We start from the raw sequence: 16,464 nt of genomic DNA, 5'->3' as shown, positions 1-16,464 counted from the left end.
TTACAAACATTTCTTCTGGGATCCAGTGCTTGGCCAAGATTGGGAGCTCCTGGCTTCTGCTCCATAGCAGAGCCTTGAGAATGAGCCAGTCGTGGACTTTGGTGTATCAGGATCTGGACAATCAGAGGGTGGAGGAATAAGGCAGCCCAGCTGAGAGCTCGGGGCAGGTAGGAGGCAGAAGTTGGAGGTGGAGGTAGCAGTGAGCTGTCAGTCAACAGTGTCCCTCTTTCTGCCTGCCAGTGGCTCGGTACAGGGTGACCGTGTGCACGGGAGAACTTGAAGGAGCAGGAACAGACGCCAACGTGTACCTCTGCCTTTTTGGCGACGTGGGGGACACTGGGGAACGGCTGTTGTACAACTGCAGGAACAACACCGACCTGTTTGAGAAGGGCAATGTAAGTTGCGGCCAGACAGGCCCCTCCTCCCCTTCTGGTTTCCCTGTTTCCATCCCCTGCTCCCTCATCTTTCTTGTCCTGGGAACTGGGGGCCCACCATCAGACAGCATCTCTCAGGACAAGGGGCACTACAGCGCCTGGTTTACTTGGTCTCCGAACATTTAGGCCCACCCTACTTCACTAAGATGCATGACACCTCCGAGCCACCTAACTAAGAGCTGGAGAGCCACCACAGAGGTGTCATGGTCACTTCCCTACCGTGAGCTTTGAGAGGCAAAACAAGGGCATTTGATCAGCTTTTCTGCATCAGGGGCCATGACGGGAAGGATGTGAGGCACATGTGCCTTGCACATGCAGAGGACACAGACTGACTGAGTTAAATCTGCTGCTGTGTCCGCAGGGGCATCTTATGTTGTTGGCATCCTCTTTGTAAGAGAAACCAATAAGGACACTAAGCATGGGGGTGGGAGAATTGGGATCACTGAAATGTGCTGGGTATTCCTCCTCTGTTTTCCCATCCATCAAATGGGTTTATGGAGAAAGGTTGTAGAGAAATGGGGGTCGATGGGGAAGACCTGGAGAAAAACCCAGCCTTGGGCCAATATACCTTTTCATTGAGCCTCAGTTTACTTTACAAAGCAGATGAGGATCCCTGAATGTGGCTGGTTAGGATGGTAGGCATACAGCATTGGGCTCAGAACTGGCCTATGGCACAAAGACAATGCGCAGGAAAGGGTGGCTGTTGCTGTAAAGTGATGGTGGACCCCCACTTCAGGGACTTGGTAGATGAGGGGGACCTGCGGGCTGTCATCCCTTCCTTGGTAAGCACAGGGCAAGTCCTGGCATGAGAGTAGCAGACCGCCTCTGAGACCAGTCTAAGCTACTTGGGTAATTGGGATCACAGTCATTTGAAGGCTCTAGTGGCAACAATAGTCCTAGCAGGATGTTGCAGGTGGATGCAGTTTTGTGTGGGGACATGAGGTGGGGATGCACTCCTGCACACAGCCTTGTACTGTGCCTCTCTCCCCATCTGCCCACTTCCACTCTTTCCTTTCCTTACCTCCTAACTTCTTTGTCCATCTAATGCATCTTCAGTGTCCCTATTGCATTTTTGCTGTCTCAGTGGTAGGCTGTGCAGTGAAATTCAGGAGTGCACCTGCACCTCCTCTCCCCATCAACTCCTGTCATTTCCCTCCTGGGAAGGAGGCCAGAATCCCTCTATAGCACAAGTGCAGGAGATTAGCCAAAGAATTAATTCATGATGCATGTTAATTACTGATAACAGCTGACTGCATTCTTCCTTCCAGGGGGAATTGCCTTTTAAAAGGACATCTTGGGGAATGACCCCAAAATGACCCCTGCTTAACCAATAAAGGCAGACCTCAAGGAGTGAGAAAAGCTGGGGGCAGAGAGCAGAGTTGATTCTCATGGGTAGTCTCTGTCTTGGTTGGCTGGGAAAGGCAGGGCCCCAACCCATCAGCTCTGGCGTTTTGGACCTTTCTTTTCCCTTGGTGTTTGTGTCCCAGGGCAGACACCACCCACCTAGCTTTTCTGCCTTTCCCTGCTGCAGGCTGACGAATTCACCATCGAATCTGTGACCATGAGGAAGGTGAGGCGAGTGAGGATCAGACACGATGGCAAAGGCTCTGGCAGTGGCTGGTACGTGGACCGGGTGCTGGTGCGAGAAGAGGGACAGCCTGAAAGTGACAACGTGGAGTTTCCTTGTCTCAGGTATCCAAGTCCCATCTGCTTTGATGTTCTCCAGCTTAGGCCAGGAAACCTGAGTTTGGGGAAGTTCCAGTCCTTCTGCTCAGACCAGGGAACAATGTAAAAACCTAAGGCTTAGGATGGCGTGAGAGCCAGGTGTCCTTGATGGGAACATTTAGACCTCAGCCTCATGCCCTGAACCCTACCCCACGCCGATGAAATCTTGGTGTGGTATCTGGACTAGGGCACTGCCGGTTGGCTCTACTTTTATACAAAAGGTAGGGTTTTTTCATGATAAAATTTGACAATTTCTGGAGTGTTTCTTTGTGTGTGAAAGATAAACTCCCATTCACTGGCTCATTCCCCATACGTCTACAGTAACCCTGGACTGGGGCATGAGTGGTGGAAACCCAGCCATTGGCATCACCTGCTGCCTCCCAGGATCTGCATTAGCAGGAAGTTGGAATCAGAGGTAGAGCTGGGACTCAATTCCAGGAACCCTGGGGAGTGTCACAACTGGCATCAAAGTGGGCAATTTTAAACTTAATTCACAGTGGGTTCCATGCCAGACTAAGCATTTGAACCAAAGGTGTTGCTTAGGTGATTGACCCTTCTGACTACATCTGTTCCCTATTGCCATCTTTTACAGCTAGCTTTGTTTGCTTTCATCCCTTCCACCTTTTCTTTTCCTTAAGTATTTGGACATTTCTCTCAGCAAGGTTTGGCTCCTTTAACAAGTCCCTGCTGGTGACACTTTAGAATGAGAAGCAATGTCCGTGTTTTTCTGTGCCATCCGATTGGTCCTTTACTTTCACCCACAGCAGTGTCTGGGAGGTGAGGATAATAGGATTGGCTGGAGACTTGGGGCCCGCCCTTGGCTCATCACATCCCAGTTCCTGGAGTGAGTGCTGGATTTTTCACTAAGCTATCATGCACACCCCTCAGCAGGGTTGGCATAGGGCATCCTGAGGCTGCCTGCACCAATGGGCATGTGCCCAGTTGTCAACATGTTGTCATACAAATGCACTCACATGCTTCCTTGAGCACATGTGGCTCCAATGGAATTTTTTCCCAGCCACAAGCTCATAGAGCCATTTCAGCGCCCTGGAGGACACCTGGTGACTCTGGATGTGAAACTTATGTCAATGACAAGCAGCTCCACAGTCTTCTAGGCATAACCACTGTTGGGCTTGCAAGGGATTACATTGAAAAGCTAAGTAATAACTCAGGCAGTTCCAAATGACTACTACTGATAGAGGAAGGCTGAGTAAGGGAGAAGGAACCTGAGGAAGACTTCTGGGAAGCAATGGAACCAGAGTTGGCCTGGTTGGGGGGTAAGAAAGTTGATGGATAGAGAGGAGATAGGGGATGAGCCATGTAGGTTGGAGAAGTGGGTGAGACATGGGACGAGGAGCTGAGGGTGTATCTTGTAGAGATTGACAATTGGTGTTCTGTGTGGGTTGAAGGGATTGAGAAGGAGGAAGGGGCACGAGGAGGCATGGAGTCAGCCCAAAGTTTCAAGCCAAGGGGCAGGGGAATATTTTCCATTTAAGTCAACCATCAACTTGTTCACCTGACTCTTGGAGGGGAAGGTTGACTGGCTGCATACTGGATAGAAGAGCTCTCATTTTTTATTCCATCTGTACCTACTGAGGTCTTGTTTTCTTTTCTGGAGTCTGTGGTCCAGAAGAGAAACTGAAGAATGGTGTGTGGGGAAATACACAGTGAGGGAAGAGGTGGATGAAGGAGCCTTACCAAGATGGCAGGGCAGAGATGGAGAGGAGCAATTAGATGCAAGATGAAATATAGAGTATAGGGGAAATAAACTTGAGTATTCTCCAGTCCATTGAGATTGAAGTAGGTGGACCAAAAAAACGGGGTGAAAGGCCAATGCCAGGCAGGCTTGCTGACCTCTCACACCTGAGGGGAGGACTTGGTACCTGGACAGGGGACACAGGCTGCAAGGGTTCCAGAAAGCAAACAGGCAGGAGACTAGGGTCGGGGGCTATTGGTTTTCTAGGACTGCCATTGCCAGGAACGTCAAGTTGGAGGTGCATTGTGTCAGAACTCTGGAGGCTGGAGGGGTAACAAGGTGTTAGCAAGACCTCACACCCTCTGTGGCTCCTTGAGCAGGATCTGCCCAAGCCTCTCTCCTGGGGGCCATAGAAATTTCTCGATGTGTACATGCTTTCTCTCCATGCTTCTCTTCACATCACCTTCCCTCTGTGCTTATCCCTTGCTGTATGCAAATTCCTTCTTTTTTCTTAACAACACTGGTCACATTGGGTTAGAGCTAGTCCAGGGACCTCCTTTCAGCTTGATTCTGTCTGTGAAGGCCCTATTTCTAATAAGGCCATCTTCCTTTTGAGGTACTGGAGTTAGGTCTTCAGCATGGTGCTCTTTCCAACATGGCAGCCGGGCTCTTCATGGTGGCTGTGGAGGTGGGAATAAGGCGTTATACCAGAGAAGGTCCTAGAGGTGGGTTTCAAAGGATCTGCTGGGTTCTGCCTTTGGTGGGAGGGTCAAAAATCACACCCACGACTTGAAGTGTAGAGCCTGGGGAGGAATTGTTGGCAGCTGAGGAGCAGGTGGGAGCGTGCAGGTCTAGCTGGCAGGTGTTAGGTCAGAGATGCATCAGAGCCAAGAGGAAGAGCTGAGGGTTGTACAGGGACTATCATACATAGAGTTGGCATGAAAACATAGAGAACACAGAGGCAATGAGAACATAGAGTTGGCATGAAAGGATCAGGTAGTGCAGGAGGCCATTCTGGAGAGTGGAGGGAAGAAAACTGGTGAGGACTGGGCCCCAGCACAGTTAGGAAGTAGAGAAAAGATCAGGAAAGGAGATTTGAAAGAAGTAGGGCTGTTATTGCTGCAATCATGGTGATGGGGTACTGGGGTGTTGAGTGACTTTGGCCACATCTCTCGCGTGTGTTTTTAAATTTTGTTCTCAATATTGTTCACATAGTTAAGAGGAATACATGCCCATGTTGGCCTCTGATTAGAATATGGAGAGTCAGGTATGGATTAAGGTGGGTAAGACATATGCTTCAGTTTTTGTTGTTGTTGTTTTTTACTCCTATGTCTTCAGGGAAGGAGAGGGAGGGGGGCCATTCTTCGCTGTCAAATTATATCAGCACTCAGGGATGGGGAATGGTAATTTGCTGACACTTTAGAGACCCTGATGTGGAGAAGAGTGTTGGGAGTGTGTTGCTTGAGTGGTTTTGGTAGTTCTCAGAAGTTGCTGGTTTCATTGCTCCAAGGTTAAGAAAATCTTTCCAAGGTCTGTTGATTGACAAAGTTCACCTTAATGCATCCACAGACTCAGGAACATGCTACAAAGCTTTGACCGAAGCTCTTAACTCCTTAACAGTGAGTGGTCTTCTGTGCCACTCTGACTACCATGTGTTGTACAGTGATGGTGAACACCCAACAGGATTGCACTTGACAGGGAGCTGGAACTTAAGATGATGCAGGCTGATGAAGGCAGAGCAGGATCTGGGCCTCCCAGCAGTCCACAGTCCTTCTTGACTCTGTATATATTCTAGAAAGTGGAATCTCACATTGTCAACTCAGGACCCTGTGCTTATACTCAGCCCGTTGACCAGAACTACTTCTCTGCTAGAACAGAGGAGTAGGAAGATTTTAGTGACAGCAGGGATGTGTGTGTGTGGGGGGGGGGGGAGCACATGTGCACACAAGCGTTTGCACACTCCTGTGAGCCCAGAGAAAGAGCAATGCATTCCCTAACAGACCACCTTCTCTGTTCAGAAACATCTCACTCCAAAACTGGGCTGAAGTGTTTGAAGCTGAAAGAAAACGGCTATATTTGGAGATGTCTATTAATACCCTGCAAGTATTTAGGTGGAAATGAAGTGACAAGTCATGGTTTCCTTTTCCAGCCAGGGAGGGGCTGGAGATGGAGAAGTGGTAAAGATGGGAAGGGAGAGTAGATGGAGCTCTTCCATGTCCCAGGACGCTGCTGCTTCACAGTCCACCCCACCCTGGAACTCATGATACTGGGGAGCTCATGAGCTTTTCTTCTGTGATCTCCATGACTGGGAATTGTGAGAGCAGCCTCTGCTATACACGATGCAAAAGTTCCCAATGGACTCATCTGGGGAACTATAGCTAGCAGCCCCTACCCCCCAGTTTCCCCTGTCTTCAGCACACACAATTCCACGACTGTATCTCCAGATATTGGATCTCAAATGTTTTGCTTGATTTTTAAAAAATTAATTTATTTAAAAGGCAGCAAGGAAAAGAAAAGTCTTCCACCCACTGGTTCACTCCCCAAATGGCTGTAGTTCTCAAATCTGGGCCAGGCAAAAACCTGGAAATCTAGCTTGGTCTCCCACATGGACAGCAGGGGCCCAAGTCCACGGGCCATCTTCTGCTGTTTTCCCAAGCACATTAACAGGGAGCTGGATCAGATACAGAGTAGCCAGAGTTGAGCCAGTGTTCTGACATGGGGTCCTGGTGCAGTGTACCTGGTACACTGTACTACAATGCCAGCCCCTTAAACGTTGCCCTAAGGTTTTAGATTAGCAGCACCAAAGCCCATAGCATGTATAACAACTGGACAGTCCGCTAACATTTCAGTGTCCTAACAGTCAACTGCTGGCCAGGTCCTGTGGGATATGAGACCATCCTGTGTTGGTCAGGATGGCACCTGAGCGGGAAGAGCTGGAAAGATCAGTATGGTTTCTGCTGGTCCTGGGCAAGGGCTGGCATAGCAGTAGGGAGGCCTGAATTTTGCATCAAGAGACCCAGGGACAAAGTAGTGCCTTAAGGGACCTTTATTCTGCCAAAGGCCGTTTTGGTAGTTGTGACAGCATTTGCAGGACCGCACAATTGTCAGCTTAACAATTAGCCTGTTGTAGAGCATTAGATTTTGAGTTCTGACTTAGTTGTTTAGGCAGGGTAATATCACACATGATCTTGTGTGCCTTCTTTTTTTAAAAAAAAAAAAAGATTTATATTTATTGGAAAAGCAGATGTACAGAGAGAAGGAGAAAGAAAGCTCTTTCATCTGCAGGTTCACTCCCCAAGTAGCTGCAATGACTGGAGCCAAGCTGATCCACAGAAGCAGTCAGGGGCTTTTTTTGTGTCTTCCATGTGGGTGCAGGATCCCAACGCTTTGAGCCATCCTTCACTGCTTTCCCAGACCAAAAGCAGGGATCTAGATGGGAAATGGAGCAGCCAGGATGTAAACCGGTGCCCATATTGATTACTGGTGCATGCAAGGTGAGGATTTACCCACTAGGCTGTTGCACCAGACCTTCATGTGCCTTCTACGGCCCATGGGTCAGACATTCTCCACAACTGTAGTTTACAGGCTCTGTGGCCAGAAGTCGCCTCCCTCTCAGAGATGTGTTGGATGGGTCTGCGTAGCCAGTCACCGGAGCATAGTTGAATGGAGAGGCGTTGTCTTGGTTTCCCCTGTTGCCCTGAGAGCACTGAGGGCATCTTTGCTACTGCTGTTAGTGCTGACTTTCACACTGTGTTGCACACAGGCTTAGACCACTTGGAACTGTGAACTGACACCCCAACCTGGGGCTCCATGCTCAATGGGAAAGAGGTTTCTTAGGTGAATGGTACAGTTCTCTCCGCTGGGTGAGCAGCAGGCATTGGTACTAGCTCTCTCTCACAGGGTGGTGGAGTCATGGCCACGAGTCCGCAGCCCTGCAGGGCATAGCCCCAGCTTCCTCATTCATTCTTGAGAACTCAGCTCATAGGCCCTTCACTGTAAGTCCTTCCTGTTGCTCTCAGTTGTGGTAGTGCTTGTTCAGGCCCATCTCCCGTCCTTGCCTTGGTTCTCAGGATCTCAGCCAGGTTCACCTGGCTTCTCTAGACTGGAGTTCTCATCAGCTGTGTCCTGCTTGCTCTTTATGTGTCTTCTGCACCCCAGAGCCATGCACTTGGGAGGTTGTTAGAGCCAGCTTGTCACAGTAATTACCACAGACCATATCACTTTGCCCTGTGCTCATCTCTAGCCTCATACCTGCCCTCCCCCACCATCACTCTCTGTGTTCACTGACCACAAGTGTTCTTCTCATTCCTGGGAGTTCTCTTCTTCCCTGGGATATATTGTTACCTCTTTTCATAATTGATACCTGGCCACCCATCCAATATCCCCTCCTCAGGGAGGTCCTCCTTACCCCCAGCCTGGCTTGGGATGCTCTGTTAGGCATTCTTATAGAGTCATTTATCATGGCTGAGTTCAATGCTCTGAGCCCACCAGTAACTGCACAGATGGTGTGGTGTGAATATTTGGATGTTGCCTGACTCACTCAAGCACTTAACATTCCCCATTTATCCTCTAGGTGGCTGGATAAGGATAAGGATGATGGGCAGCTAGTCCGAGAGCTTCTGCCCAGTGGCAGCAACGCAACACTGAAGAGTGAGTTGACCCCAGTGGGTGCTCCCTTTTTGAGACAGTTGCCCTTCCTTTACTGAACAGAAGGCACCTGCTGAGAAAACACATGTTCTCTGCTTCGTTTCATGCAGGGCTGTGCTGGGAGGGACTCCGGGAGGAGTTTGGGAAGTTTCTTGTCTGTCTTTGTGCACAAAGTCTCGTTGTGATCTTGGGTATGCAGCCCTAAATGCATATGAAATCATGCATTGACAAGGCCAAGAACACCTGTGCATGGCACCAAGCACTTACCATTCAGGTCTTGGGAGAAGAAACATTTTAAAGGACTGTGAGGTGAGGACGTAAGAAATGCCAAGCATTGTCCTGAGTTCTTCTAGTTTTCCTTACAAGTGAGTTCTTTGGGTGCCTTGGTTTGATCATTACCATTAGACAAAAATATGAAAGAGACATGTCTGCAGAACCCTCGGCCATACCAATGTCTCATGTTTATCACTTATTTTTCCATTTGAGCCTGTCAGTAAAGAAAGACAGGGCCAATGGTACCCGTTTCTCAGGTGAGGAGATTGAGACCTGGAGTAGGTGCTAAAGATGCTTCTGTTAGACCTTTCCTAAGGTCACTTAGTAGAGCTGTGGAGCTAGGATGTTTGATTTGTGTCTGGACTAGTAATTATGAAGTTGAGAGCTGGGAAAACCCTCAGGAGACAAGGGGGCCCAGGGTCATGGTAAGGAGACACTCATCAGCCCAGGTCTGCAGTCACAGGCAGAGCTGGGACCAGAATGTAGGTTTGTGTCTTATGTCATTGCTCTTCCTCTCCAGCAAGCTCCTGTCTCGTCATGTGGACACGGCTTCCCCTCCCCTGGCCCTTGCCTTCTGTCCCCTCAGTCCCAAGTGTATGGATTTATGGAGTTTCCAGAAGGAGGAGGTCTATTGTCCAGATGCTGCTTTATCAGTTAGCAAGCACAGACAGAAGCCATTCCCCCAGCACCTTCGGATGTCCTGGTAGATTTGGTCAGGTCTTCGCCAGGGCCTAGATGAACAGCAGGGCTGGTCAAGGTGTGCCTAGATGACTTTATTCCCAACAGACACTAGGGAAGCAGCATGTGTGGGGTGGAGGAGGGGGAGGGACTGGATGTGAGCATAGCACACCTGCTCAGTGCTTCTTTCTCATCCCACAAAATGAGTACCAGAGGGAACCTAGAGGACTTTGGGGTGTCAGCTCCCGATATCCCACATCTTTCCCTGTCCTTGTACCTTTCTTCCACATACCCCAATGATGCAAACCCTACTGGCTGTGAGATGTAACAGGACTCATGAGGGCCTCACTTGGCTTTTGCTCTTCCTTGATGACTTCCTGTTGACACTCTGAGCCAAACACGTGACCTTATGAGCCCCAGAGCCCTCACCTGTAATAGTGGGATCAGAATATTTAGCAGAAGGACTGCACATCAGTGGCTGGAGAACTGGCTGCCCTCCTTGCCTGCTCCCAATGTCACAAGACCAAGCAATTGCTAAGAATGTTTCTCGTATTTTCAATTGGGTGTTCCTGCCTGTGGCTCACACACTGTCCTGTTCTCAGCATATTGGCACCTTCTGGGGCAAGCAGGACACTGTCAGAATTGTGATCTTGTAGATGAAGAGACTTCCACAGACAGCAAATGAACCCCCACTTTATGAGCCTGACTCTTGACTCCCAGCCACTGTTCCCACTGCAGATGACCCTTCTGCCCCAGCCCCCAACTCCTGGCTGCCTGTGAATGTACACTAACCCCTCTGCCTCCCTCTGTCTTGGGCTGGCCAGACTTCCGCTATCACATCAGTGTGAAGACAGGGAATGTATCAGGGGCCAGCACGGATTCCAAAGTCTACATCAAGCTGTATGGAGACAAATCTGACACTATCAAGCAAGTTCTTCTGGTCTCTGACAACAACCTCAAAGACTATTTTGAACGTGGCCGGGTGGATGAATTCACCCTTGAGACCCTGAACATTGGAACGGTAAGTGTCCTCCTCAAGCTCATATGGTCAGTGAAAGGAAGGCCTGGGAATATTTCCCAGGCTCAACTTGTGTGTGCACCGGAATCGAGCCCAGGATTGTTCCAGTGCCTACCTGCAGGCCATCTCTGGGAGATGCTGCCTTAGGGGATGGCACCTGAGAGTCTCCATCTATCTAGACTCCCAGAGGCCTTGCTAGAAGTGGTCTGCTGGTGGTCAAAGACAAACAAAGCTGGACATTGAAGAGAAAGGCAGACTTGGATCAGAAACCTAGCACTGTGTCGGGGACAAGAGGCAGGTGAGCTGAACTCAGCTGATTGGTGTATAGGTTTACAAGGCATTTATAAAAGGAGACTAGGGACCTGGGGTGAGGGGAGGGTGAGGAGTGAACAGGCCCAGGAGAGTATGGGAAGTGGCAAGTTGCAGAAAGCAGGCTGTGGGAGTTCGTCCATGTAGACCCACCTGGGTTTGCTAACTGGTGTTTTTCAAAAGTTAGACTCTCCTCCTCTCAGAGGAGATGGGCCCTATCCTCAGGTGTTGGCGAGAACAGTAAACTCTTCTGACATCCCTGAACTTCCTCAGTAAAGCACTTTCGATGGGAGGGAGGGTCATGCCAGCAAGAGACCTTGAACTGTTAGAGGCTGTGTTAGTGTTTTCTTTATATGCTAAGTTTGAGACTCATAAAAGACTCAGATTTGTTCCGAAGAGACTGTTTCTTAATTTTACCTGACATAGATCTCGACCTTGGACTTAAGCACTAGGGATGCTGTCAGAGAGGTCTGAGCTGGGATTGGAGCTCCCACCTGCCCTTCTCGGGGTGTGGGCTGGTGGAAATACCATGGTAACATGCCTTCTGTCAGCAGCCTACCTTCCCTGCCTCTCCCCCATATTTTAGGTTCTCTGGGCCCTGGAAATTTCTCCTCCCATTGAAGTACACTCTGGAGAAAGATCCCATGCCATTTATATCTTGAAAATCAAGAATTTTAAAGGTTTATCTTGATCCAAATATATTTAAACTTCTAAGCTGAAGTAATAATTGTAGAGTAAAAGTGCTGGTTCCTTTGCTAGAAGGTGTCTGGGAACAGCCAGCAGACACAAGAGACTTCCAAGGGGTGGAGAGTGGCAGTGGGGGCATTTAGGCTACCCTGGTGTTTCCAAAAACCCCTGAATATGCACAAGAAGCTGGGATCCCAGATTTTGGCTACCAACCACCTGTTCTGAGGCCCTGCATTTCCACTTCCCTTTCTTGCCTAGGTCCCTCACCCTCAGTCAATGCCTCACTCTTCTCATTCATCACAATGGAGCATCCTGAAGCGATTGTTGGTCATGTTTGCTATGATGATGACACCCAAACCCATGGAGTGCTCAGATATGTCCAGCGCTCAGTGCTGCAGCAGAGAGGGACTGTCCTTAGGGAGCTCCTGGTCAGAATAGACAGAAGACACCTGCCCCTGTCTCTACCCTCTCAGCCAACCCCTTCCTGGGGCCTCCACAGTCCTGATACCATGGAAGGACAGCAGTGCTCTGCCCTGGCCTTGGCCAGCGCTCAGAGGCTCCTGGGCCTCGTCCACAGTGCCTGTTTCCTTCTGGTGTTCCCAGGGGACCAGGTTAGCTTGTTCTAGGTTGTGATACTGTTTGTGTTTCCAGCTTCAAGGAGGTACCTATTTGCCTGTCAGATCCACAGTAGGGCTGGACTGTTCATGAACAGTCTTCTACTTCTGGCCTTTGGACACCAGATTCTTGTCTGGCTTTACCCTCCAAAACCATGAGAAAGAGAATTTGTGGGCTAGAAGGGTTCTTGTAGGCCCTCTGATATTACCGCCTGACATTAATATTGCAGAGCATCAAAAAAAGCCATTTAAATATTGAAAATTAAAGGAGCTGTAAGGGCAGTGATAAGGATCACTTCTGCTCTTTTTTAGATTGCTGATGATACAGATACCAATACACAAAACAGCAAATCAGGCAGGCTCCAAAGCGGTCCTGGGAAGCAAGTGAGAGGAGGGAACTCTCACAGGTCCCCAGAACCATGACAGGCATCTGCTTGTTCTGTCACCTGTGGGTGGGGCATGTCAAGAAATGTCAAAATATGTCTTATGGTGTCTTATTTCAAACCAAACCAGGTTGATAGCACAGTGGCCATAAGAGAGAAGGAGCTTTTTCTTGTGGCTACAACCTAAGATATCAAAATGTGTATTAGACCTTGTCAAGTTTGTTTCTCTTCTGCTCCCCTACCTGTTTACTGGGGCAAGCACAGGGCTGGGGCCCAGTCTGTCCTTCCACGGCTCCTCTGTCTTCTGGGGAACTGGAGACCCTAGTAGTTTGTGTAGGTGTCTGGCACAGGGGTGGTATGGGTAGGGATATGCGAATTTCTTCACATGATTGTTACATACTTGCACTGGGGTTTCCTTTCAGATCAACCGGCTAGTGATCGGGCACGACAGCACAGGCATGCACTCAAGCTGGTTCCTGGGCAGTGTTGAGATTCGCGTGCCCCGCCAAGGCAAGCGGTACACCTTCCCTGCCAACCGCTGGCTGGACAAGAACCAGGCCGATGGGCGCCTGGAGGTGGAGCTTTATCCAAGCGAGATCGTGGAGATCCAGAAATGTATGGAGGTGGTTTCCTGGGGAGGGTGGGTTTGTCAGCCCTGCACCCTTTGGCAAGGGGCCTTGGGGAAAGAAGAGGGCTGGAGGGGGGTTTGGCTCCTGGGGTCCTATCTCCATAAGAGATGAGGACCCTCTGGGGAAGATAATGAGACTTCCCATTGACTGCTGCCATGGCTCTGGGATGCAAACAGGGCTCATTTTACAGATGGGAAAACAGGACTTCATCCTGAAGCTTTTTCTTTGGGATGAAGGAATCAAACAACATTAGTAGGAAATATACATTCTCTGTCTTCAAAGATTGATCTACTGAAGTAGAAGCGGGTAGAGGTGTGAGGGAGAGAGATCAGAGAGATCAGTCTTCTGTCTGTTGGCTCAGTCCCAGATAGCAACAACAGCTGGGACTGGGCCATGTCAGAGCCAGGAGCTTCCAAGTACTTGGGGCATCTTCTGTTGTGTTTTCCATGCACATCAGTGGGGGAACTGGATTGGAAGTACAGCAGCCAGCACATGAACTGGTGCCCATATGTGATGCCACTATTGGAGGCGATAGCTTTATCTGTTATGCCACAGCCCTGGCCCCAGGAAATGTACATTCTCAACCCTGTGTAGGAGGAATTTGAGACATGGTGTCTTCTCCTAGGGAGATTGGTTAAGGCAATACAATTGTTTTCTCTTATTTATTTCTTCAGTAAATTCATATTGAGGATTTGCCTGTCAACACTGCTCTGGGCTTTATAGAGACAGCCGTGAGCCAGCCAGACAAGGTCCTTGTACTGTGGACATTGCATGTAATCTAGACACTGGTAGCAAGAACTGGTGGGGTATAACAGCACGTAAGCAGAGGGCTAGCAGAAAGGAAGGGATCCTGGGTTTAGCATTTGGTCTGGGGCAGAGGGCATTTTGGATATGGTGGTGAGATTACTGAGGAAGCAAAAATCAGGATAACATGGCATGCAGGGCATAGGGGAGCTGTGGATCAAGGCAGGGATCAGAGATTCTGAGATTATGCAGGGGGACTCGGAGGCACAGAACCCTCTGTGCATCTGCAAGGGCTGCCGTAACCAAGTGGTTAGTCAGTGTCCCTCTCCTCTACCTTAAAGCAACCAGCCAAGACTCCTCCCAGATGTTTCCGCAGTAAGTCAACCCAATGGCAAGCAGCCTCTGCTGCTTTCAGAACCCGTAGAGTCTTCTGTGCACATTTGATCTCCTCTCCCTGGTTGCTTCCAGACTACTGTGGATAAGTGCTCTGTTATGGCACTTGCAGTGTGAGGATCAGCTCTTGTCTTTTTGTACCATACAGTTTGATTTCCATCAGGGTGATGCAGGTACTGGCCAAGGAGGGGAAGAACAGGAGCCATCATCCCTTTGTCCATCCCTTCTCTCACCCTGTCCACCTGTCAGGGGTGGCAGCTTTCATTAGTTTAGCTCATTGCTCTGAAATTGAGCTCTGTGGTTTATAGTATGCTTATCATTTTTTTCCAGTCTTAGACATTATCTTTTCATTTCCTACAATGAGAGAGGAGGATTGAACTCTGCTAGCATACATCAGTACTTACATGTAGATGCATGGGCAGGTGTGAACAGGTGTGTGCGCGCACACACACACACACTTCCCTCCTTGTAGCTCTCATCAATGTTAAATCAATAGTAAACCTTGACATTACTAAAACTATGTCAATATCATTTGCTACTGAATCACCTACTGTATGATGATTGCATTTCATTTTTTGGTGAAATTCCCAATATTTTCTTCCCAGAGTAGTCACCTTAGTCACCAACACCTCTCACTGGCTCTGTGCATCTGCAAGGGCTGCCGGAACTAAGTGACTTTCCTGGGGTCCTACAACCACCTTCCTGCTGCGTTGTCACAGGGTCTGTTGTCACTGTGCCCACATCCCTGCTGTATCTTCTTCCATAAAGAACATTAGTCAGATTGTTTTGGGTCGCCTATGAAAGGACTTTGAACTCTGAACTCAACCTCCCCTTGAAACTGCTCCTCCATCTTCCAGGTCCCATTCTATGGTTACTTCTTGGGGTTTCCTATCTCAGATCTTACAGGGGCCTGCCTCTACCACTGACATTTTGACATGGCATGCCTCCCATTTGTAATTTTACTTGCTTTGATCCTTCCGGAAGCTCATGGGTTCCAGCCGTCTAGAAACATTGCCTTTTAAGCAGGGGAATTTTAGCGTTACCATTGTTATCTCTGTTTTTTCTAGAATTGATGATTAGCTAGGAGACACCCTCTGATTGTCTTCCCTCTTCTCTGTCATCTGTCTTTTTGTTCTTAAGCAAGTTCCTTTTTATTTTGAGATGTCTTTGACTTGGACCTTGTTGCTGAGTATTTGATTTCAGGCAACCATGTTTTAATTTCCAGTGACTCAACTGCTGCTGACCTGAGACAGAGCGAGGCCTAGGAGTTGGGGCTTCTCTCAGGTCACACGCCCTCCTACCACTGCCATTCCCTGAATCTGGTATCTGCAACTTAGCTTCTTCAGTGTCGGCTAGGACTTTTAACTTTCAGCCCAGGTGAAAGATCATTTTGCCAAATCTAACAGCCTTTAGCTAGAGGGAGAGACACGTGTTTTGTCAAAGTACAAGAAGGGGAGTTTTGTAATAGTTCCATGGATAAAATATGGCCCTGAGTTCTGGAAGACCTTTGGAGCTGCCTCGGAAAGTGCCCCCTACTGGTGAATATGTGCAGCACAATCCCAATCTCCAGCTTGCAAAACAGAAGCATCTCAGGATCTGAAAGGTGCCCTTGGTAAAGTGAACTCAGTGGTTAATTTAACCTTCATCCTTTACAGAAAAGAAGGAAAATAAACAAAACATACCCTTTGACTGATTCTTTCTGCCCGTGATAACTGCCCAGGATAGTGTCTTCAGTTCACTTTGTGCTGCGCTAACAGGATGTACTGTAGACTAGGTAACACGCCAGGGAGCTTCAGAACCTTAATGGAACAGAGTAAAGGTGCAAGTGTATTTTGGTATGAGGAAAAACTGAAATCCATGCACAAGAGGGGCCTTGAGAAAATTCACAGAAATGTATGTTTTGAAAAAAACAAAGCAATTTCTAAATTTTCTGCACCAAAACAAACTTATATTTGAATTCCATTTTTCACAAACATTTAGAAGTGCCCTTTTATAATAAATGGAAATGCTTGGGATTGGCATTATGGTGCAGCAGATCAAGCTGTCCCTGGAGACTCTGGCATCCTATATCAGAATACTGGTTCAGGCCCCAGATACTCTGCTTCTAATCCAGCCCTCTGCTAGTGGCTTTTATAATCAAATTCCTGCCATCCACATGGGAGACCTGGATGGAGTGCATGGCTCCTGGCTTTGGTCTGGCCCAACCCTGGCTGTTCTGGCCATTTGGAGAATGA

At 48.7% G+C, this 16,464-nt stretch overlaps 1 protein-coding gene across 3 annotated transcripts in view; it reads left to right on the top strand.

The window, feature by feature from the left end:
* The window catches only part of LOXHD1 (lipoxygenase homology PLAT domains 1), a 147,119-nt gene that overhangs the window by 63,004 nt on the left and 67,651 nt on the right, over nucleotides 1–16,464 (top strand). For all 3 annotated transcript variants that reach the window (XM_040984720.1, XM_040984719.1, XM_040984721.1), the window contains exons 13-17: nucleotides 241–395; nucleotides 1,966–2,126; nucleotides 8,429–8,505; nucleotides 10,278–10,474; nucleotides 12,887–13,079. In XM_040984720.1, coding sequence (XP_040840654.1) covers nucleotides 241–395; nucleotides 1,966–2,126; nucleotides 8,429–8,505; nucleotides 10,278–10,474; nucleotides 12,887–13,079 — 783 coding nt within the window. The remainder of the gene's footprint in view (nucleotides 1–240; nucleotides 396–1,965; nucleotides 2,127–8,428; nucleotides 8,506–10,277; nucleotides 10,475–12,886; nucleotides 13,080–16,464) is intronic.

This window comes from Ochotona curzoniae, unplaced genomic scaffold (genome assembly GCF_017591425.1).
Source record: "Ochotona curzoniae isolate NIBS_2020 unplaced genomic scaffold, NIBS_Ocur_1.0 contig_43, whole genome shotgun sequence".
Lineage (NCBI taxonomy): Eukaryota > Metazoa > Chordata > Mammalia > Lagomorpha > Ochotonidae > Ochotona > Ochotona curzoniae.
The sequence above is the reverse complement of the archived record's forward strand: the minus strand, read 5'-3'. Positions and strand labels throughout refer to the sequence as shown.